The following is a 22,610-nucleotide window of genomic DNA, read 5'->3' as shown; positions in this document are numbered from 1 at the left end:
GGAGCTCTTCAGCTTGGAAAAGAGATGGCTGAGAGTGGGTGGAATGGGTAAATAAAGTATGGTTATTTACCCTTTTAAATAATACTAAAGTAGCAAACTATAAACCATATTCCTGCCCCCACAAGCTTATCATGGGTTGAAGCTGCTTATGGGTTGGAGCTTTACAATGCGGATCGAACTGCATCTGGATCTGAGAGATGCATTACAGACCTGCCAAAAAGGGTTTCTCAACCCTGCAGAGACTGCAAGCCGCCACAGCCAAGGTGTGAAGGAATATAAAAATGTCAAAACCCCTATGTGCTCTCCTGTGAGTGACAGACGTTCTGCAAGAACTAGCACTCAGTATTAACAAATTGGGAAAAGGGCTGTACTGTTTAGCTTGTCCAGAGAACAGCACTACATAGCCAGCAAAGAAGGAAGCCAAAGGAATGCTGGGAGACCATTTAAGGAAGAAAAGACGCAATTTGGCTGGCTTTGTGTATGAGGAGCAGGGACAGCCAGGGGCCAGGAAGAGAGGAGTATATCTGGCAACTCTGCATTCAGTTCTTCTCCAAAGAACTAATTATCAAGAGGGAGAGACAGAAGTCTGCACTCTGAGGAAATAGAGAGACAGACATCTGTGCTTGCTTCATAGCTGAGCTACATATAAAATCCCAACAAGAGTCAGAGTAGCCAGGAGCTGAGAGACTTCCTTTCCAGAGATACCCACTTTTGCGCCTTGTGACATTGGGCAAGTCACTTTACCTTCCATTGCCTCAGGGACAAACTTAGGCTTGGATTTATCAAAATGCACTAAATATTGCATGCGATAGGAAAAGGGGCGAGTTTATGGTTATAGGCAGTGTATTGCAATTTGCACTAATACCTATGTGAAGCGCTAACATAGCACAAATTGCAATAAGTGTCAGAATTGTTGTATTTCCTACATACAACCACTGGAGGGACCATGTTTAGTAGTTTTAAGCTCCTGGAGAGCCAGCCTAGCTGACAGGGCTCTTTTACAACCACGGGGGGGGGGGGGGGGGGGAGCACCTAGCCATAATGCCCTCATTCTAGGTAGGTATTTATATCTCTTTAGGAGGCCTACCTGGTAACCCGAGGTGAGGTTTAGGTATTAATGTAGGGGTTAGGGGCCACTTTGACATTCAAAGTGACACGTACGAACAGAACAGTGCTCTCTTGTGAAGATTTGATGACCTTCGGAGTGAGGAAACTCACCCAAAGATGAGATTTGTGCAATGTTCTCTCAACCTAGCTTGATGTTACCCAGGCCTCCTATAGAGATATAAATACCTTCCTAGGATGAGGGCATTATGGCTAGTCTCCCTCTCTCTCTCTCCCTCAAACAGCATTTGCAAAAACATCACAATGTGTGATAAAACCCTATCGTATGGCTTAACGCAAATGAAAAAGGTGTAGTTAAAATTCATGTTAAAGCTGTGCGATATGGCTTCGCAAAATTGTGAGCCCACTTGGCCACAAATCCCGCCCCAAACTCCTCCTATTTTTCTCATTTGCATCGCACCATGCGTTATGGCGCTTTCGCATGCGTTAAAAGCCGTAACGCATGTGCAAACGCCATATAGCACTTTGATAAATGACCCCTTAGATTGTAAGCCCTCTGGGGATAGGCAAATACCTACAGCACCTGAATGTAATCTGCTTTGAAGTGCCGAAAAAGTGCAAAAAGCGGAATATAAAATCTAAATAAATAAAAATAAATAAATAAATACCCAGGACCTAGGAGGACGTGGCTGGATCAACTTCCTAAGAGACTGACTTAATCTCTGTTCAAAGTTTAGATTACTTATCTTAGCAGAGGAGGGAGAAAGTTTATTTCCTTGCCTTTCAGCCGAAGTCAAGCCTAAACCCTTGCCACAGCCACACGCGATAGGGCAGGGAAAGAAAAGCTGATGGACTATGGTCTTTCTGTAAGGGACTGAAACCAGACCCGCTTTCTATTTAGTACCAAGTAAACTATTTGGGGAAGCTCCCTAAGAGATAGAGAGATTTTTCCACACACTGCAGTGCTCATCTATTTGGTTTGTCATCTAGCCAGCTCCACCATCAAGAGGGGGGACTCCATTTTCTTGATTGTTTGTTTGTTTGTTTTTTCCCTACACAATTTTGTGTTTGGGACCGAGTCTGACCCAGCATGACAATTCTTATGTTCTTAATATCTCCTTTTAATTTTGCCCTTTGGTCTTCTACTTCTAGCTTTTCCCATCCACTTAAGGACTTCTTGAGGTTCTCCCTTATCTTGTGTCCAGGGCATTCAACTTTTGATTGAACCACCTCTGCCTGTGCTCTAACACTGAACCACATCATCTGCTGGTCACTGCATTCCAGATGATCCCCCACCAGATGATCCCCCATTTGTAAGCATCAGGTCCAGGCATGAACAAAGCAGCCCTAAAATTGGTGACATCATCCCATGGTGCTGACTTGGAAAAATACTCTCTCAGAGCTCAGAAGATCAAGAAAGTCTTTCTGAGCATACATGGGAGTAATTGTGCTGCCTCTGTCATGTTAGACATCTCAGTCTCTTTTTCATCTGCCTGAGCATTCAGTTAGGAAGCTGTTGTAGCTCTCTCTAGCAATGTCAGAGGAGTCACCAACTTAGAAATTCCATTCCGCCTATGAAAAAATTCCATTCCTTTGTCTAAAGGTTTTGGTCAGATTTTGTAAAAAAAAAAATGTACCTCCTTCCACCTGTAAGCAAGAATTTCTCTCAACCCATTTTGGAAAGATTTGCAATAGAAAATCAATCTCAATCTCCTATTACCCTATATCAGAAAATTTCTCCAGAAAAATCTATTGCTGCTTTTTCACCGATAGAGATCTATGCTTAAGGATTCATCTATAGTTATATCTGATTTTGAAGATTCAGGTTTCTCTGACCATTTGGATTCTTTTCATTCTATATAAGGTTGTTTTGACTTGCCATCAGATCCTTCACCAAAACCACAGTGGTAATACACCACCCAAAGGCATTTCTTCAAAGAATCAGATTTCTTCAAGAATGTCTGAAAATATTCCTTTTTCCATTAGAGGAAAATTCACAACAACTGGAAGAATTCAAGTATGCTTAAATTTTTTAAGTCAGCAAAATAAGTAAAAGCAATTCCCATATACAAGGCCTTACAAGACCTGCAGATGAGAATTTGGATGTCTTTCAGTAGCAAAAGATATTGATATAAAATACAGCGTTCAGCCATGGCCTGGATATACTAGGGTGCAGCTCCTTCATGATTCTATAGTATTTATTTTATTTATTTAAAAGTATTTATATACTGCTTATACAATGAAATTAGATCAAAGTGGTTTACAAAGATACATTCATAATAACAAAATCATATATAAAAATAAATAAACAAAACAACCATAAGATAAGTACAGAACATCAAAAAACAAGAGAAGCATGCCTTGAGAAAAAAGCTAGTAGCAACTCAATTCGCTGTGGTTGAATTATAGGCAATGGAAAATAAATGGGTTTTTTTAGGTTTTTTTTTAATTCCTTGGTGTGTATTAGTTGCCTGAGGAAGTCTGGAATAGAATTCCAGAGAGAAGGGCTATCAACTGAGATCAAGCCAGGCCACTCTATCAGAGGGTATCTCGAGCATACACTTATTCATGGAACATAGGTGTCTAATGAGTTGGTACACGCAGAGAGAAGTATTTATGGTATTTTATTTATATATACAGACATTCGATCTGAGATATCACATCGGTTTACATTCAGGTACTGTAGGTATTTAGCCAAATGGTAGATTGCTTGTGTATGAGATTGTGAATAATGGAAATAATTTGGTATTGTATCCATAAAGGAATGGGAAGCCAATTAGAAAGCAGAGGACTAGTAGTTGAATCTGCAATGAATCAAATACTTTTGCCAGTGCTATATCAGGGAAGGAATCCAAATTATTGGATATCGTTGAAAGAAAGCAGTTTCAATGAGCTATGCTACAATCACGGATTGCAGCTCACTAATTGCAAATGGTGCAGTATTTATATAACACCTTTCAAAACATTAAGGAGTCTTCTCAGACTTTATAGCAGGAGGATGAGGAAAAATTAATGTCTTTAATTAACAAAGTTGAGGAGTGTTCCAAACATATGACTAGAGTGGTTGATGATTCAGTTGACACATAACAAACATAAGACTTGCCATACCTGGTCAGACCAAAGGTCCATCAAGCCCAATATCCTGCTTCCATCAGGGAGCAATCCAGGTCAAAAGTACCTAGCAGGATCCTAAGGGGTAGATAGATTCCATGCCCCTTATCCCAGGGATAAGCAGTGGATTTCCCCAACTCCACCTTAATAATTGTTTTCTCCAGGAACTTATCCAAACTTTTTTTTAAAGGCAGTTACACTATCATATGTCCCCTCAGACATCTCTTCTCGAAGCTGAAGAGCCCTAACCTCTTTAGCCTTTCCTCATAGGGAATCGTTCCATCCCTTTTATCATTTTGGTTGCCCTTCTTACTACCTTTTTCTAATTCTACTATATCTTTTTTTTGAGATGTGGTTACCAGAAACGCTCAAGATGAGGTCACACCATGGAGCAATACAGAAGCATTATGATACTCTTTGTTTTATTCTCAAATCCTTTTCTAATAATTCCTAGCATTTTATTTGCTTTTTTGGCTGCTGCTGCTGCAAACTGAGCAGAAGATTTCAATGTATTATCAAAGATGATGACTTGATCCTTTTCCTGAATGGTGACTCCTAAAGTGGAACCTTATGGTTGTGCAGCTGTAATTCGGGTTACTTTTCAATTTGTCTACATTAAATTTCGTTTGCCATTTGCATGCCCAGTGTCCCGGTTTACGCAAGGTCCTCTTGCAATTTCTCACAATCCTCTTGTGATTTAACAACTTTGAATAATTTTGAGGACCATATTCAAAAGCCATTTAGATGGATAATATAATAGTTACCTGTCTAAATGGCTTACCTGGCTGTATTCAGCACTTATTTGGCTAAATTCTAGCTAAGTAGGATGGGGGGCGTTCCAGGTGTGGGCAGGAAGTGTTCTGGAGAGGAGCGGAGTTAGATGCATAAGTTAAGCAGCTAACTCTGATATTCAGGGTTAACTGGTTACCTTCTGCAGCTAACTCTGGTTGGGCCGTAGAGCTACCCTAAAGTTAGCCGGTTATATATAAGCGTCTTACTTTAAGATAGCCTGGTATATTCAATGCTGTGACTGCCTCGCTTGAATATACCCTGAATTACTGGCTAACTAGCACAGCCACATAGCAGCTGAATATGGACCTCTTTGTGTCCTCGGCAAATTTGATCACTTCTTTCGTTGTTCCCATTTCCAGGTTGTTTATAAATATACTAAAAATCAGTTGGCCCTGAACAGATCCCTGGGGTACTCCCCTATTCACCTTTCTCCATTGGGAAAATTTACTATTTAGCCATACTCTCTGTTTTGTATCTTTTAAACAGTTTGCAGTCCACAATAGGACACTGCTCCCATGCAATGATTTTTTTAATTTCCTAAGAATTCTCTGAGGGTCTTAGATCATCTTCAATACTAATTTCAACTAGAAGGCTTGCATGGCTAAAAGCCTTTGGTCTTCATGAAGACATCCATGACAAAATAGCAGATGCTTCATGCATGAGGATAATTTTGTTTGGAGAGAATATAAAGGAAGCAGTGGATGTTATTAAGGAGCATTGTGCGATCCTACAGACACTCGCATCTGCTGCAGCAGTTCATCTAGTTCAAAAAAGATAGCAGCAGGTATTTCAACATCCTTATTATTCTGCTAGAAAGGAATATTATATATATATATATATATATATATATATATATATATATTTTTTTTTTTTTTTTTTTTTTTAATTTATTTTTTTTTTTAAATAGGCAGAGACCTTACCATTATCAGTAACGAGCATCAAAATCTGCAGAAGACTCAACAAACCAATCTAGAGACACTCACCAGTTACTGCAGAAACCTAATCAAGATTTTTGACTACCAGTCTCTATCCCAAAGCCTTCCATTGGGGGGAAAGGCTTCAGTTTTTCCTCCCACAATAACCTACAATCAGACCAATGGGTTTTAAAGATTATCAAGGAAGGTTATCGTTAAACTTTCATTCCACCCTTGTTCTCTCCTCATTTTCATCATCATTCCAATGATCAACTTGAAGTTCTCAAACAAGAAATAAAATCCCTTTTGTAAGCACAAGCAATAAAACTCATTCCACCAAATCAAAACAGGAAAGAGTTGTATCCTTGTGCTTCCTCATTTAAAAAAATCAGGAGGTCTCTGACCAGTTTTCAGTGAGAAAATTAAACACCCGTCTAAAGAGAGAAATTCAAGATGACCTCTCTAGGCACTATTTTGCTTCGGCTGGAGATAGGCAATTGGTTACATCCTTAGACCTCAAGGATGCTTACTTACATATCCCTGTTTACAAGTCACACAGGAAATACCTTTGGTGTCACAGCAGCCCTCAGAGTCTTCACGGTATAGTAATAAATGTGAAAAATGTACAAGAGTGTGATTTCTTATAAAAGAAATTTTGTGCAGGAAAATTTAACCAGCTAAAACTTGATCTGGATATTCGATGGAACATGCCTAGATAAAATTAGGACAAGTATTTTGTTTGACCAGAGTTACCTGGCTAACTTTGTTCAAGCAGTGCTGAATATTAACACTGTCTGGACAAAGTGAAACCAATAGCCTGGGAATGCCTCTTGAGCTGCCTTTTTCTACCCTGGAAATTTTGTTCAGGCAATGAATTGTCTAGGGAAATATTCAGATCTTGGGGGGGTTTTTCCAGGTGACTCCAGACACACCTTTTGAATGTTGACTTCCTCATGGCAAAAAGGTTGGAACACTCTAGAAACTTAAGTGTGTATGTTTTGTCTTTGGAAATGTAGCTTCTGGATTGTGTTGGAATTCCAGTATTGATGGCTCTATCCTGGTTCATTCTTCGCTCAAGATACCGAGTGATCCATTTTGTTGCTGTTGCTGTTTGCCTGTCGGGTGTAGGGGCCATGGTTGGTGCGGATGTATTAGCAGGAAGAGAAGAAAACAATGGTAAGAACAATTATTTTCTTTTTAGTTAACATGTGACAGGGATTAACATGGTTGAAATTAAATACATTTATATGGAGAGATAAACTTATCAGTTTGTGAAATGACATTTCTTGATTTTGGGGTTATTTTGCTTTCTTTCTGTAGAATTCCCCTCTCTTCAGTATTGGGTCTCTCCAGAGCTTCTTGTTCAAGAGGAGTAAATGCTATCAGAAAATGTATGTAGTGCTGCTAGTAGCTTCCATAGGATGGCAAAAAGAGACAAATTGGCCCATCTCATCTACACATTTATTTCCATTCACACTGCAAGGATCTATCCCAGTGGCCTGCTGTAGTAGCTTGACTGTTAGGCTATTGCTTCTTATCCAAGTCAATTTTTGCTTGCTTCCTCATTGGTTCTCTACCATTCTGAATAGATGAATAGACAAAATCCTATGTTTAATACCCAACTACCCCCATATCTTACCACCAAGGTTTGTTAATAATCTAGAAGCTTCCAAAACTAGCAAGCTGTTGCCTGAAGATCTGGCCTTCTAGGTTCCTATGATCCTGCTGGAAAACGCTCAACCACCACCAACCTGCCAGCACCAACTGCTCGATCTCTGGGGAGCTGCAGCCTTCCTGCACCAACCCAACCACTGCATGGCTTACTCAGCGCTGTCCATTCTGATGCAGATTTTGATGCCATTCTCAAAAAGACAAACTTTTCCTTCCAACCCTCAAAAAGATATTGAAAAGAAACAGCCCCAGGACAAATCCCCGAGGCCCTGCTCTAATCCCCTTTCTTTCTTCAGAATGATTTCCATTCACTACTACCCTCTCTTGTCTGTCATTTGACCAGTTTCTAATTCCAATTTGAGATTTTGTGGGCCTCTCGCCAAATGGCAACACACCGTACTTTCCCAGTCCAGCCAGGCTTCCCTTCCTTAACAGTAAACACGGCTTAATTCTATATCTGTAATGCAGTATAAATCACCCCTCTCTTTCCAGCAATTCCTCTGTAGCACAATACAGTCCTCTTGCTCTTCCCCTTTCTTTCTCCACCTTGTATGCCTCCATCTACCCCTCACCTTTTATTCTTCCATCTCCTCTATTTCGTGTCTTAACTTTAGCCTCCCTCTCGCACCTTTGCCTTGTCCTCAGCCTCACATCCCACCATTGCCCCCTTTTTTATCTCTCAACCTTTCTCCACTCTTCTTCCATTTCTCCATCTCATATTCTTTCACTACTCTCCTACTCTCTATATCCCTTTGTCCATTGCCTCAAATACTCTTCCATCTCTCTCCTTCCTACCCCATTCCTTCTTTTTTAAATTTATTTTATAATTTACAATTATTTTACAAGCAACAACCTGCTACAAAAATGATAGCGTATACAGCTAAAAAAAAAAATTCAGTAATAAACTGAGTGGCCAATATTCAGCTGCTGTACAGCTAGGTTTTGCAACCGGATAAACTTACCTGGATAACTTGGCAGAGATATTTGCGGTGTAGCCACGCTGCTTAATATATTCATTAACTTACAGTTTGCCAGATGAGTTTATGTAGATAACTTTAGGGCAGCTAAATAGCAGTTTTACACTTACTCAGCTAACAGGGTCATTTATCAGTTCGTATTGGCGCCTTAACGCTAGCATTAAGGCCCTAATGCATGTGTGTTAAATAGTGCAACGCACGTTAGTATGCAAATGTATCATTTGCTATGCAAGTGGGAGGAGTTTGGGCAGAGTTAATGTTAATGAGCAGCTCCTAACGTCAAATGCGATAGAGTAATACACAGCAACGTTGGTTTTAATGCCAGAAATAACTACCGTATTTTTCGCTCCATAAGACGCACTTTTTTTCCCCCCAAAAGTGGGGGGAAAACGTCTGTGCGTCTTATGGAGCAAATGTAGTGTCTCTCCCTCTCGCGTGCCGTCCCCCTCCTCCTCCTTCCAACTCAGCCCAATCAGCATGGTGGCGCAGGTCAAATGTCAGCTGTTTGAACTGGAGGGGCCTCCGTAGCCCATGTGGTTCAAACAGCTGATGTTTGACCTGTGCCGCGCTGACCTTCGCAGTAAGGACGGTATTCACATCCCGAACAGAAAGGAAGAAATGCCTCAGGAGCAGCAGGCCGGCAGGAGCCCAGCTGACAGAAGAAGAAGATGCACCCCGGGAACAGCAGCCCGACAGGGAGCTCAAGCTCTGCTGGCAAAAGCCAATCTATCTTGTAAGTAGAGAGTCAGCAGGATATCCAAGTCCTGTCGGGCAAATGTACAAGCATCTTCCTTCCCACCCGCAGCAGAGGAGCCCTAGGGTTTGAGAGAGTCTGTTGAGTGGGGTGAGGGGAAAGAGCCTATGTATGTATGTATGTGAGGGAGAGAAAACCAGTGAGTGTGAGTACATGTGTGGATGTTCTCTGCCTTACTATAAAAAACAAAACCGAAAAAATATCCCACGGACGGCCACCAGGGGGAGCTCCGTACGGAGCCCGTCATGGGGACAGAATTTTTTTTTCTTATTTTCCTCCTCTAAACCCTAGGTGCGTCTTATGGTCAGGTGCGTCTTATAGTGCGAAAAATACGGTACATCTTTTTTCTGTGCATTGTGCCTGCATTAGTGGGAAAAGATTTTTATTGCACATGCGGGGGAGAGAGAGAGAGACTCTATAGAGAACAATATGTCACTACTATTATACCATTGTAAGAGGGGGAACTTTTAACTCCGAGTGGGGGTGGGGTAGGTTTGGGGGTGGGGCAATTTTATATACACAGTAGGAGGTAAGAACAGCAAAGTTGACATCACTGAAGAATTTCTGCTGTTGAATCAATGAAAGGTACAGGAGGAGTTGATTTGTATGTTGCACTCTCTACCTACCTTGTTTGAAGTAGTGAAACAGTTTTTGACATGTCACATGTGAAATCATTATTCTTGTTCTCTTAAGTTTTTGATTTTTTGATTGTGGCAGTTTTGTAAGTACTAACAACATTATAGCTTCAGCCTTGTACTTATTTTCCTAGAGAAAAAGACATTAAGGGGGGGTCATTTTTCAAAACAAGATGGGCTGTTATCGCGTGCGTTAGGGCCTTATCGCACATGATACCAGCCGCATCGCAGTGGTACAATTTAAATCAGGGGAAGAGGAGAAGAGTGGGTGGGGTTTGGGCAGGGTTATGGCCCGGCAGTGCTGAGGGTGATAATGTTTTCCACACTATTGATGGCAGTACTGTGGGAAATAACAACACCTTTTCCCACGGCGCTATCAGGGCAAAAGTGTGTGGCCTGGCTGCAACTGCGGCAGGCGAAAACATACCACCATGATGCGGCCAGCTGCATGCTTTCACCCCACCCCTCTTTTTCCCACGGGCCATCATTCTATTATATTGACAATTCGCCAAAGCATTCATCTTCAAAGCATTCATCTTCTATTCATATTGACAATTCGCCAAAGCATTCATCATCAAAGCATTCGCCAACCACTCCCCATCCGTCAGAGACCTAGGGGTTCGGTTCGATAACCACTTCAACTTAAAATCTTTCGTCCTCAACACAACCAAAGAGTGTTTCTTTAAACTACAAGTACTCAAAAATCTGAAACATCTCCTGCATTTTAACGACTTCCGTTTAGTAGTTCAGTCAATTATCCTCACAAAGTTAGACTACTGCAATTCTCTACTGCTAGGTCTCCCAGCGACAACTACCAAACCCCTTCAGATGGTCCAGAATGCCACGGCAAGGTTACTCACCAACTCTAATAAAAGAGCCCATATCACACCCATCCTTCATTTCCTTCACTGGCTTCCCATAAAATCTAGGATTACCTTCAAAGCATTGATGATGATCCACAAGGACATTCACGGCATCGCCCGTCTCAATCTAAGCTCTCAACTCCGTCTGCATACATCAGACAGACCAATCAGAAATGCATATAAAGGTTCATTATATGCCCCACCGGTCAAAACCTCACTAAGAAAGCGTGCAATCTCGACAGCTGGACCCACCCTTTGGAACTCTCTGCCACCGAAGCTTCGTCAAGAACCTTATCATCAAACATTTAAGAAACACCTCAAAACATGGCTTTTCAGACAAGCCTTCCCGGATTCCCAAGACCATTTTGACACAGGTCAAAGGACATAACAGAATATAATTGGGATTTAAGATCTCTCCTATGTCCTTCAGGGTCCCCTTTACGCTCCATTTGATTTGTTCATTTGCTCTCACATTTACACTTGTTCTCATATTTATACTTGTTCACTTGTTCTCATATTTATTCTCATATTTATACTTTATTAGACCCTATCTTTTAATGTAACGCCTTAGCTGCCACTGTTATGTTGTTCTATATTTACTCTGTTAGAAGCTTTGTTTTAATGTAATGCCTTAACCGCGATTGTTCTGTTAGATTGTAAACCGATATGATTTGTCAATTGTACAAGAATGTCGGTATATAAGAATTCTAAATAAATAAATAAATAAATAAATTTATAGCGGAATGATGAATCCCAGAGTAAGTTAGATAAAAGATGCTGAACTGCAAGGTTATAGAACAGTTTTGAACAGAGACAAGGCCAGTTTACATTCTGTCTAATTGCGAGCCATAAATAATCTAATTTATATATGAGACAAAGATAATTAGCATGGAAGCCAAGAGCAAATTACCATATGTCCATTCACATTATTTGTTTATAATAGAAAAAACAATCACAGAAATTTGGGCAATTATATAATCTAGTTTAGGGTGGGTGAAACAAGTGTAGAAATCCTATATATAATCTTGCTAGTAGTAAAATCACTTGAGAGAGAGTGTTATATTAGTGCTTTGCATAACATGCTGCCTCTCTCCAAGGTATACCTTATATTTTGTAGCATTTTAATAAAGGGCGTTTTTCTCCACAGCTGTTAGCTTTAAGCATTTTTTATTTCAGTGAACCACATCACAGGTAATAATGCATGTTTACCACAGTGAATGTGAATAACCATTTCTCCTGACATAACACAGCAGATTGTACTTTGCAGGGCCAGAAAACTAGGGCTGCAAGATATGTGCTTTGTTTTTGTTGGGTATGCTTGTTATTTTGCAAATGAAAATACATTCTCTGCAAACCTCATCTCAGATCCCTCTTTGTGTCCAGGAAGTAACATGCTGGTTGGAGACATCTTAGTTCTTGTGGGTGCTTGCCTGTATGCAATTTCCAACGTTTGTGAAGAGTACATTGTGAAAAATCTGAGCAGAGAAGAGTTCTTGGGGATGCTGGGCGTGTTCGGGACCTTCATCAGCGGTCTACAGCTGTGAGTTTCTTTCGCCACTGTCTCCTGTCGCATCTCCAACTTCAGTGCAACTTCGCTTTAGTCAGAAGAGATCCCAGACCCTCTTTGTCCTGTACAGTATCTTGACAGTACATGCAGCAAGCGGTAACTCTCTCCCTCTGTTCAAAATGGTACTGTTAAGTTTTTGCATTGTAAAAATCATTGAGAAAGTCTGCTGCATTTCCTCTGCAGCTCTGGATGCAGCTGTGTTAGCAAGGAGATCATAAATTACCTGAAATCCGCTGGATCCTATTGGACCACATTAGCTATGATGGGATGTGGGTGATATTGCGCACTGCATGAGCCAGTTTGAGTTCATTCCATGTGAGGTCATTTGTGACACTGAAGCATGGTTGCTTCCGGGAGTGAAGGGTAAATGCAACGGAGTTGTTTAAATAGTTTAAAAACTGATGACTTGCTAGTAAAATGTTGAATTGATGTAGATATATATCAATGCCTATCCTGGGTATTTTTTAAATACTGCTCTGTGCGCAGAAAGTGCAATCTTTTGGCTGGAGCCTGCTGAAGTTCAAACACAACAGGTGGGATAAGAGTAATAAAAATACAATTACTACCTTCTCCCTACCTACATAAGGAAAACAGAAGTTGAACATGGAAATACTTTTGGGTTCAACAGCTGCAAAATTTGCCCCAACATTTCTGTATCACGTATCAGAAATTGCAGAATTAATGAATCAATATTTACTAGTGCAAGTATTTTTTACAAACATCACTGTAGGCAGTATGAGTTTGAGAAGGACCATCATCAAGCTCAATCAGCAATGAACTGGTAGATGGTTGGCACTGTTGCTGCTTGCTGCTGTTCTCGATGCTGTACAGTGCTTGAGGTACATTGAGAACAGAGTGTTCCACCTGTGTATTTTGTCTGTCGCTGATGTACTAATGTCCCAGGAGATATGACCACTTCAGGGTACTGACTGATGAGGAAGAGGAATCGAGAGGGGCATTTGGTAACGTTCTCCTATATAGCAACTCCAGATTCAGCATGTTTCTTCATGTTGCAGAGCCTTGTTGACTCACTAATTATGTTCATAAGAACAGAAGACTTGCCATACTGGGTCAGACCAAAGATCCATCAAGCCCAGTATCCTATTTCCAATAGTGGCCAAGCCAGGTACACAAGTACCTGGCAGGATCCCAAGGGGTAGATAGATTCCAAGCTGATTATCCCAGTACACAAGTCACAAGTATCTGGCAGGATCCCAAGAGGTAGATAGATTCCAAGCTGATTATGTCCAACAACTGCAAAACTAGTTCTTATAACTACAAACTATCAATATGAGCTTGTGTCACTCTCACTGTAAAGCTATAAATGCCTCTATTCTGCTTGCAAGACTGGGAATATAAGCCTTAGGTTGCCATAACACACTTTGAACTCTGCTAGGAAAGCATGAAACAAATAGATTACGATGATTCATTTACTGTGCTTGTGATGTATTAACTCTCATGTTTTAGACATATTAAAGAAAATATAACAAGAAAAATGTATACAATTTTTGCTAACATACTTTTTTAATTATTTCCATTCAGAATGATTGTGGAATATAATGATGTAGCCAGTATTCATTGGGATTGGAAGATTGGTATGTATGAAATTAGTTCACCTATCTTAGTAGAGAGATGCCTGATGGTATAGAGCGAGTCACAAATAATGGACTGACTGTCCTATATCAAGGAAATAAAGGTTAATACAAAATAAAAAATAGGATACCTTATTATTGGACTAACTTAACTTATTTCTTGACTAGCTTTTGGGGACTAATACTCCTTCCCTCAGGTCAGAATGGAATGAACAAAAGATGACATTACCAGAAAATATACCGTATTTTTCGCTCCATAAGACGCACCTGACCATAAGACGCACCTAGGATTTAGAGGGGGAAAATAAAAAAAAATTTAAAAAAAATTTGTGCTAAACCGGCTCTGCGTCTGGGCGTCTTATGGAGCAAATTAGGGGAGTGCATAGCTTTTTTTTTTCTCCCCATTTTGTTTTCGGGTCTGGGGAGGGCCATTTCGGTCCACTCCCCAGATCAGAAAACTTTTCTTTCTCTGGGAACCCCTCCTCCCCAAAAAACCCCCCATCCCAACCCTTTAAATTATTAACAACCCCCACCCTCCTGACCCACCTCCAAGACCTGCCGACTTAATTTACTACAACCCCCCACCCTCCTGACCCCCCCCCCCAAGACCTGCCAAAAGTCCCCTGTGGTCCAGGAGCGGTCCGGGAGCGATCTCCTGGGCTTCGGCCGTCAGCTGCCAGTAAACAAAATGGCGCCGACAGCCCTTTGCCCTCACTATGTCACTGAAACCGACCAATAGCAGCGGTAGGTCCCAGTGACATAGGGAGGGCAAAGGGCCGTCGGCACCATTTTGATTACTGGCAGCCGACGGCCCTTTGCCCTTACTATGTGTCAGGGACTACCGCTGCCATTGGTCGGTCCCAGTGACATAGTGAGGGCAAAGGGCCGTCGGCGCCATTTTGATTACTGGCAGCCGACGGCCCAAGCACAGGAGATCGCTCCCGGACCGCTCCTGGACCCCCGCTGGACCACCAGGGACGTTTGGCAGGTCTTGGGGGAGTCAGGAGGGTGGGGGGGGGGGGTTTGTTAGATTTTTAGTTTTTTTTTATATTCGCTCCATAAGACGCACATACATTTTCCCCCCACTTTTGGGGGAAAAAAGTGCGTCTTATGGCGCGAAAAATACGGTAAGTGAATCATGAAAAGCTTTCCCTTGATAGTGGGAAGGAGGGCTGAAGGGGAGGGGTAGCTTAATGCTTGATCAGAAGGTGACAGGTAGTATAATTTTATGGCTCGTAGTGGGTTAAGAAACCTAGGTCTTTGGGTCCTTTTTCGTCAGTTCTGAAGTGTCTGATCATTTTAACTTAAGCCTTTCATTCCTGAATTGTTTTACATTTTCCTTTAACTTAATCATAAGGTCATTGATGCAGTAGGCTGGTATCCTGTATCGGAATGTCCTCAATGTTGGCGATAGATGCTACATATACTCTTTATTATACAGCTAGGGTAAAACCCTGTCACAAAATGACGGGAGGGAATTGCATGCCTCTCCCTCCCCAGGCCTCCATCTCATCTCAGAATCTCCCCGGGACTCCTACATTAGCCAGGTCCCGCCGCCTGCAGAGGTGCAGCAACCACACTCCTGTCTGAACTCACCCTGAACATTTTCATGGGAATGGATTGATTTTTAGTCTTTTAGTGAAGCACATTTAAAATGAAAAATACTGGAGTAAGATGCTAAGCTATAGAATTGCAGTATGAGAGCTATAATTTTAGCTCTCATACAGGTTTTTGGCTGGCTTTGCTCTATTGAATTAGTCTCCGTTCTTCAGTCCGTCAGCTGGCTTATAATTTTGCACCGCTTTTATCTTTTGCTCTTATTCCTAGCTAGCCTTTCCTTTTTTCTTGATCATACTTGATCATATTTTTTACACCTTTTTAGGAGTAAAAGGATGTGTATCTTTTCTGGCTGCACTCTGTTTTTAGAAGTCTTCTGTTCTGCATTCACTCTTCTACTATTTGTGCTATATTCAGATGCTCCACGACAATCAATCAACCAATGTATTTCTAGCTTTCTTTCTATAAGAATGCTCAAGGTGAATTTACAGCATACAGCTTAAAAATACATTTAAGCACAGGAAAAAAATCAGTAGTAAATCAATAATACAGATATAAATTAAAACAATCAACATTAAGGGAAAAGTAAAATAGAAAAACATAAATAGAGTACCATTGACATCCTAAAAAGTTATATGTCCAAACATAAGATCTGCCCTCACTCTAGGACATAAACTAAAAAATCTAAATAAAATTATAAACTAGTCTGTTAACACCAACTTCAGTGGGAAGGTGTCTAGAAGTGCTAACAAGAATCCTTTCAGCAACACTCTGGTAGACTTTCAAAACATTTAATAGTAATGACTCTTCAGGAATTAACTAAAAGCTTAGAATGAAGGGAGATTTTACATTTTAGTTAGTAGATAAATCAAATCTCTACCTAAAATCTTTATTTCTTTATTTTAGATTTTTATGTTCTGCTTTTTGGTACTTCAAAGCAGATTACATTCAGGTACTGTAGGTATTTCCCTATCCCCAGAGGGTTTACAATCTAAGTTTTTGTACCTGAGGCAATGGAGGGTAAAGTGATTTGCCCAAGGTCACAAGGAGTGACAGTGGGACCTGAACCCTGGTTTGTAGCGCGCTGCTCTAACCACTAGTGTTGCTGCTGTAGCATAACCATTTGCACGTGGGACAAAAGATGCCATAATGTAGAGAGAAGTTGAATTGGAATTTGCGTAGTTAATCAGTAAGGGGTCAATTATCAGAGAGTGCTGAGCATTGAAGATAACCAGTTAATTTTAGCCAAATTTTCAGCCAAACCTAACCAGCTAAGTTTTCGGCTGAAGGTTTCCCTAAATTTAGTCCGTGAAAATTTGGCTAGACTTTAGAGAGGTATTTGTGCGGCTACCAACTGCTTAATCTTCCACAGGGGAGGATGATTTTCATAAGGACTTCTACAGGAAAGGAAGTATAATGCAGAGATGGCCTTTTACAAAATTTACTCAAATGTCATGCTCGTGCGTAAGCTCCCTTGAACTGAGTGGAGGTGTTCCTGAGGGTGGAGTTGGGGAGGGGGTTTGACCTTACTTTTTACAATCCAAGAGTGCACATATGTGCATTTTTCAGGAAAAATGTGGGTAACTGGAGCAAGTGGATTTGGTGGAGTTATTTTCAAAGCAAACTTATCCGCGCAAGTCCACCTTGAAAACTGGTGTAACTTGTTACCTATATTTGTGGACTTTTTATGCACGATATTACAAAATTGCCCCCTTGGTGGTGAATATTTGTATAAGCAAGCTGTCAAACTACCCCAGGAACATTTCCAGTGGCGCCCAGTTTTTAATTGGCTAAATGTATGCACCTTGTGCATTTAGCCAGCCAGAGAGGAGCCATTTTTTAAATGGTGACGTTTCACCAGCTGACTCTTGAAAATTAGCCAGTTAAATGTTTTGAAACCCTAGCCCTCGGTTTTTATTTGGGGCACTTCTGGTAAATATTAGCCCATGGAAAGGCTTGCAGCTTGCTCCACTTGTGTTGGTGCATAGGTTTCAGTTGTTTGAGAAACTACGCTTTTCAGGCTCCGCTGTGGTTGTTTGACCAACTTTGCAACTTTCCTTTACAGCACTGCTGTTCGTAGCCTTTGCCCTGTGCATGTTTGGTCTCTACAACCTCATGCCCATAGTTATTAAAGTCACCAGTGCAACTTCGGTCAATTTGGGTATTCTGACTGCAGATCTCTACAGCTTTCTATTTGGACTCTTCCTCTTTGACTATAAGGTAAGCCAGTTTGCCTTGCTGATTGTGGTGAAATGATTTGTATCTTAAACAGTGCCTTCTTGACAGTCAGCTTGCTATATTAGGAAACTGATGTGAGACATATTTCCCATTACTTGATGGTGTTTTACTAGAACGTAGTCATGCAGTGTTGATGTGAACGACATTTTAATCCTCTTCTATCACTAGATTCTTCCCATATCTCCACAGTTGTGCCAGAATTGGCCAGAATCTGGGTTTAGCTGCACACTCTCTACCTCTGCAGGCTGGCAGTGTGGCAGAGGGGTTAGACACAGACCTGTGAACCTAAACACCCTGATTCAGTGTCCAGCTCTCACGCCGACTTCAAGAAAATCAATAAACCTCCCAAGCGATCAAAGTTAAATTGTGAGCTCTTTTGAGCAGGGACACACTGGCCACATCTATTATCTGGTTCAGAGTTGTGTGCACTGAGGGTTAAGCAGCAATACAGGGACGATTTTTCAAATAACGTGCGTAATTGCAAAGTGTGCAGGTGCTTTTAGCTTGTATACTTTACACTGATTTTCAAATAGTGGATACCCAGATCATTTTTCTTTGAAAATTTAGCATAAAGTATACTTGCACTGAAAGCATCTGCTTTCTTGTAGCTGTGGGCAGCTGGGGAAGGTAAATTGGCGTGCATACTTCTGAAAATGTCACGTGTACCAGATCTAAACATGCCCCAGGAATATTTCCTTCTGCTCCAGCTGAAAGAGCACGTGCTATGGAAGCCTGCACGTGCCTTTAGTCAGGCTAAGGAAGGTCATTTTCAGACAGGGCATCTAGATATGTTTTATTCTCAGAGGACAAGCAGGATAGTAGTCCTCACACATGGGTGACATCATCAAATGGAGTCCAATGCAGAAAACTTATGTCAATGTTTCTAGACACTTTCTAGAAACTTTGGCTAGACACACTGAGCAAGCCCAGCATGCTCTATACCACGCATCCACACGGGGTCCCTCTTTTTTTCCACAGAGCTGTAAGCCTCTTGGGTTGATTGACCAGGGAAGGACCAGCCGAGCATCAAGGGAAAGCCTAAGAAGTATCGGCACCGGTCCCTGTCGATGCACAGTGTGGGGCACGGGATACACTGGCTTTTGCCACGATGCCTCCAAAGTGATCTCATGGAGAGGAGTGTCCATCCTCCATCGATGCCCAGGGTCTGTGACCGTCTCCATTGGTCCTGGTGCCAGTCGCCAATCCCCCTTACAGGTCCAAGGAAGATCTGGCCACCCCTCCTCCTTCCCAGTTGGTCTTGGCATCGGTAATGTCCAAGGAGGAGCTGGAGCGTCAAGTCCAGCTGGCGGTGGAGCTGGGCGCTGCAGGACTTTGGTCCCATGGCACCGACGGCACTGGAGCTGGTGCCGCCTGTCCTCGTATCGCTTCTGGAGAAATTCAGTGTGATTATTGGTGCATTACCGACCCAGCTGGCATCAGTTCCCAGGACGGCACTGGTGCCCAGCGGGGCACCGAGGCCTCCCCCTACCAATACAGTGGTCTTTGCTGGTTCCTCTAAGGAGGAAGCTCTGCCGAGGCCACTGGAGATACCGAGGCCTATAGTCCCCCGTCCAGTTCCATCGGTGCCTGCACCTCTGGATGCTGGCCAAGCACTTAGGGCCCATTCCCCTGTAGCATACAGTGAGAATGAGGGTCCCTATGATCCCTGGAGGGGATGAACAAACTGAGTTGTCCTCTTCCAGATGAGCGAAGGAGGTCTCTGCCTAAGGACCTAACCTTCGCAGCTTTTGTGACGGTGATGGCGGAGGCCATCCCATTCCAGCTTTTAACTGAAGAGGATGCCAGGCATAAAATTCTTGAGATCCTTCAATTTGTAGAGCCTCCCAAGGAGATCATGGCGGTCCCGGTACACAAGATCCTTAAGGAGTTGCTGCTGAGGATTTGGGAACACCCCATCACAGTGCCTCCCGTTAATAACAAGGTGGACGGGGTTTACCTTGTCCAGAAAGCTGCCAGATTCAATAAGTGTTAGCTGCCTAGCCAGTCAGTGGTGGTCGAATCTGACCTCAAAAGGGCCAAGCACTCTGAGACCCATTTCTCGGCACCCCTGGTGAAGGACCTTGAGCGATGGATGCTCTTGGGAGGAAGATGTTCCAAGGCGCCATGCTTATTGCCCACATCGCTGCCTACCAGCTTTATATAAGCCAATGGTTGTGAAACTCAAAGAAGCGGAGGAATATTTATTTATTTATTTAAAAATTTTGATATGCCGGACCTTGGAACTCCCTTGACTGGTTTCTCCACAGGAGATGGCTGCTCAGTGGGCATCGCTCCAGTACCTTCTGGTTTTGGCCTGGATCCTTCGGCCTTTTCTTGGGTAGAGTTTTTTTTAAGGATTGCAATAATTTCTTCAGGTGCAGTCCTCAGCTTTGACCAATCCTGTCGGGGTCAGATCCACAATCAGTGGCCCCTCCCTCTTCCAGTCTTATTTTTAAGTGCCGAAACATGCCTCGGTTAGCTACAGGTATCCCATATGGGAAGCTGGATGCACCTCCAAAGCTAATCTTACAAAGATGCCTTTTAAAAGCTCGCTCTTGTTTGGAAGCGAGATGGAGAAACTGGTCAGTAAGTGGGGCGAATATCTGGTTCTTCGGTTGCCAGAGGATAAGAAGCAGTTGCAAAGCCCTTTGGTATGAGGGATCATCTCCCAGGTTCCAAGCGTTTTTGTCCCTATAGAGGGTCGACCTTTCAGAAGACTTGGCCTTTCAGTAGTCCTTTTATCCCAGGCAGCCTAGGCGATGAGCGGGCTCGGGTAGCGGATCCACCCAAGCCTCCCAATGAAGGTTTGCCGACCCACCTTCGGGAACAAGAAATAGGGGGAGGCCTCTTTCTCTTTTATCAGAGGTGGGTCAAGATCATATCAGATCAGTGGATCCCTGGGGTGATATGAGAAGGTAATGGAATTTCGCAATGTTCCTCTGGACATGTTCATGGTGTCTCCTTGCCACGCCCTGCAGAAGAAGCAGGCAGTTGAATCTATGCTATTAATTTCCTCTGTCTAAAGGCTGTGGTCCCAGTGCCTCCGTCTCAAGAAAGTATGGGGCAATATTCCATTAATTTTGTTGTGCCCAAGAAGGACGACTCATTTTGTTCCATCCTGGATCTTGAGGGATTCAGTCATCATTTGCGGGTGACTCATTTTCACATGGAAACCTTGTGTTCAGTGATACTGGCCATGCAGCATGGGAATTTTTTTACATCCCTGGATCTTGTCCGAGGCCTACCTTCATATTCCCATCCATTTGGAGCACCAACGTTTTCTGTGTTTTGCGGTGTTGGGACGCCATTATCAGTTTCGAGCACTGCCCTTTGGTGCAGCCACTGCTCCCAGAACCTTTTCCAAGGTTATGGTGGTAGTAGCGGCAGAGTTGAGAAAAGATGGGATCCTGGTACACCCGTATTTGGATGACTGGCTAATTCCAGCCAAGTCTCTAGAAGAGAACCGCCTGGTGACCCGCAAAGTGATCTTCTTGTTGCAGGAGCTTGGTTAGGTGGTGAACCTGGCCAAAAGCAGTCTTCAGCCTTCTTAGAGTATCTGGGGGTTCTGTTCGATACGAGACAGGATAAAGTTTTCCTGCCAGACGTTCAAATTCAGAAGTTGATGTCGTAGGTGCGTCTTCTGGTGATCACTATACGCCCGACAGTGTGGTCCTATCTACAGGTACTCTGATGGCGGCAACCCTGGAAGTGGTACTGTGGACGAGTATGCATATGTGTTCTCTTCAGTGCTCCCTGCTGTCTTGCTGGAAGCCACAGTCTCAGGACTATTCAGTTTGACTCCACTTGCCGATGGAAATTTGCTCTCATCTCCACTGATGGTTGCAGGAGGGGATCATCTGAGAAAGGGGATTTCCTTGACATCTCCAAACTGGTTGATTCACACAACAAATGCGAGCCTTCATGGTTGGGGAGCTCACTGTCAGGAGCTGATAGCACAGGGGCACTGGAATGCCAAAGAGTGTCTCTGGAGTATCAATCGCCTGGAAGCCTGGGCAATCCGGTTGGCATGCTTGCGGTTCAGCCACAGACTGCGGGGCCAAACAGTTTGAGTGATGTCAGACAATGCATTGACAGTGGCCTACATCAATTGGCAGGGAGGAGCCAAGAACCAGCAAATGTCGCAGGAAATAGACCAACTTATGGAATGGGCAGAAGGGCATCTCCAGGTGATCTCAGCCTCTCACATTACAGGAAAAGACAATGTAAGTTCAGACTTTCTCAGCAGGGAGAGTCTGGACCCAGGAGAATAGGTATTGCCAGACAAGGTATTTCAGCTGATAGAGGATCGCTGGAGCCTTCTGTTCCTAGACCTGCTGGCGACTTTTCACAATGCAGAGGTTCCTCGGTTCTTCAGTTGCACAAGAGGTCCGTGGTCCCTGGGTATTGATGTGTTCATACAGGTCTGTCCGGAAGACAAGCTGCTCTATTCCTTTTCCCTGTGGCCCATGTTGGGCAGAATAGTTCTCAGGATCGAAGGCCACAGGGGGGTGGTGCTCCTGGTGGCCTGGGATTGGCCCAGGCGACCATGTATGCAGATCTGCGAAGATTCCTGGTGGACACCCCCCCTTCATCTTCCACTGCACCAGAATCTGTTGCAGCAGGGACTGGTTCTTCGTGAAAATCAATCTCTATTCTGTCTTATTGTTTGGCCCTTGAGAGGGCTCACCTGTTGAAGCATGGATATTCTTCTGTGGTGATTGCCACCTTGCTCTGCGCTTAAAAATTCTCCACTTCCTTAGCCTATGTACGGGTTTGGAAAGTGTTTGAGGCCTGGTGTGAGGATCATAGAAACATAGAAACATAGAAATGACGGCAGAAGAAGACCAAATGGCCCATCTAGTCTGCCCAGCAAG

The 22,610-nt window shown here is 42.8% G+C and overlaps 1 protein-coding gene across 2 annotated transcripts in view; it reads left to right on the top strand.

Annotated features, from left to right (window-relative positions):
• SLC35F2 (solute carrier family 35 member F2) overlaps positions 1–22,610 on the top strand; it is a 73,827-nt gene that overhangs the window by 47,141 nt on the left and 4,076 nt on the right. For both annotated transcript variants that reach the window (XM_029602458.1, XM_029602457.1), the window contains exons 4-7: positions 6,899–7,058; positions 12,166–12,322; positions 13,892–13,944; positions 17,564–17,718. In XM_029602458.1, coding sequence (XP_029458318.1) covers positions 6,899–7,058; positions 12,166–12,322; positions 13,892–13,944; positions 17,564–17,718 — 525 coding nt within the window. The remainder of the gene's footprint in view (positions 1–6,898; positions 7,059–12,165; positions 12,323–13,891; positions 13,945–17,563; positions 17,719–22,610) is intronic.

The sequence above is a fragment of the Rhinatrema bivittatum genome, chromosome 5 (genome assembly GCF_901001135.1).
Source record: "Rhinatrema bivittatum chromosome 5, aRhiBiv1.1, whole genome shotgun sequence".
NCBI classification, from domain to species: domain Eukaryota; kingdom Metazoa; phylum Chordata; class Amphibia; order Gymnophiona; family Rhinatrematidae; genus Rhinatrema; species Rhinatrema bivittatum.
The sequence above is the reverse complement of the archived record's forward strand: the minus strand, read 5'-3'. Positions and strand labels throughout refer to the sequence as shown.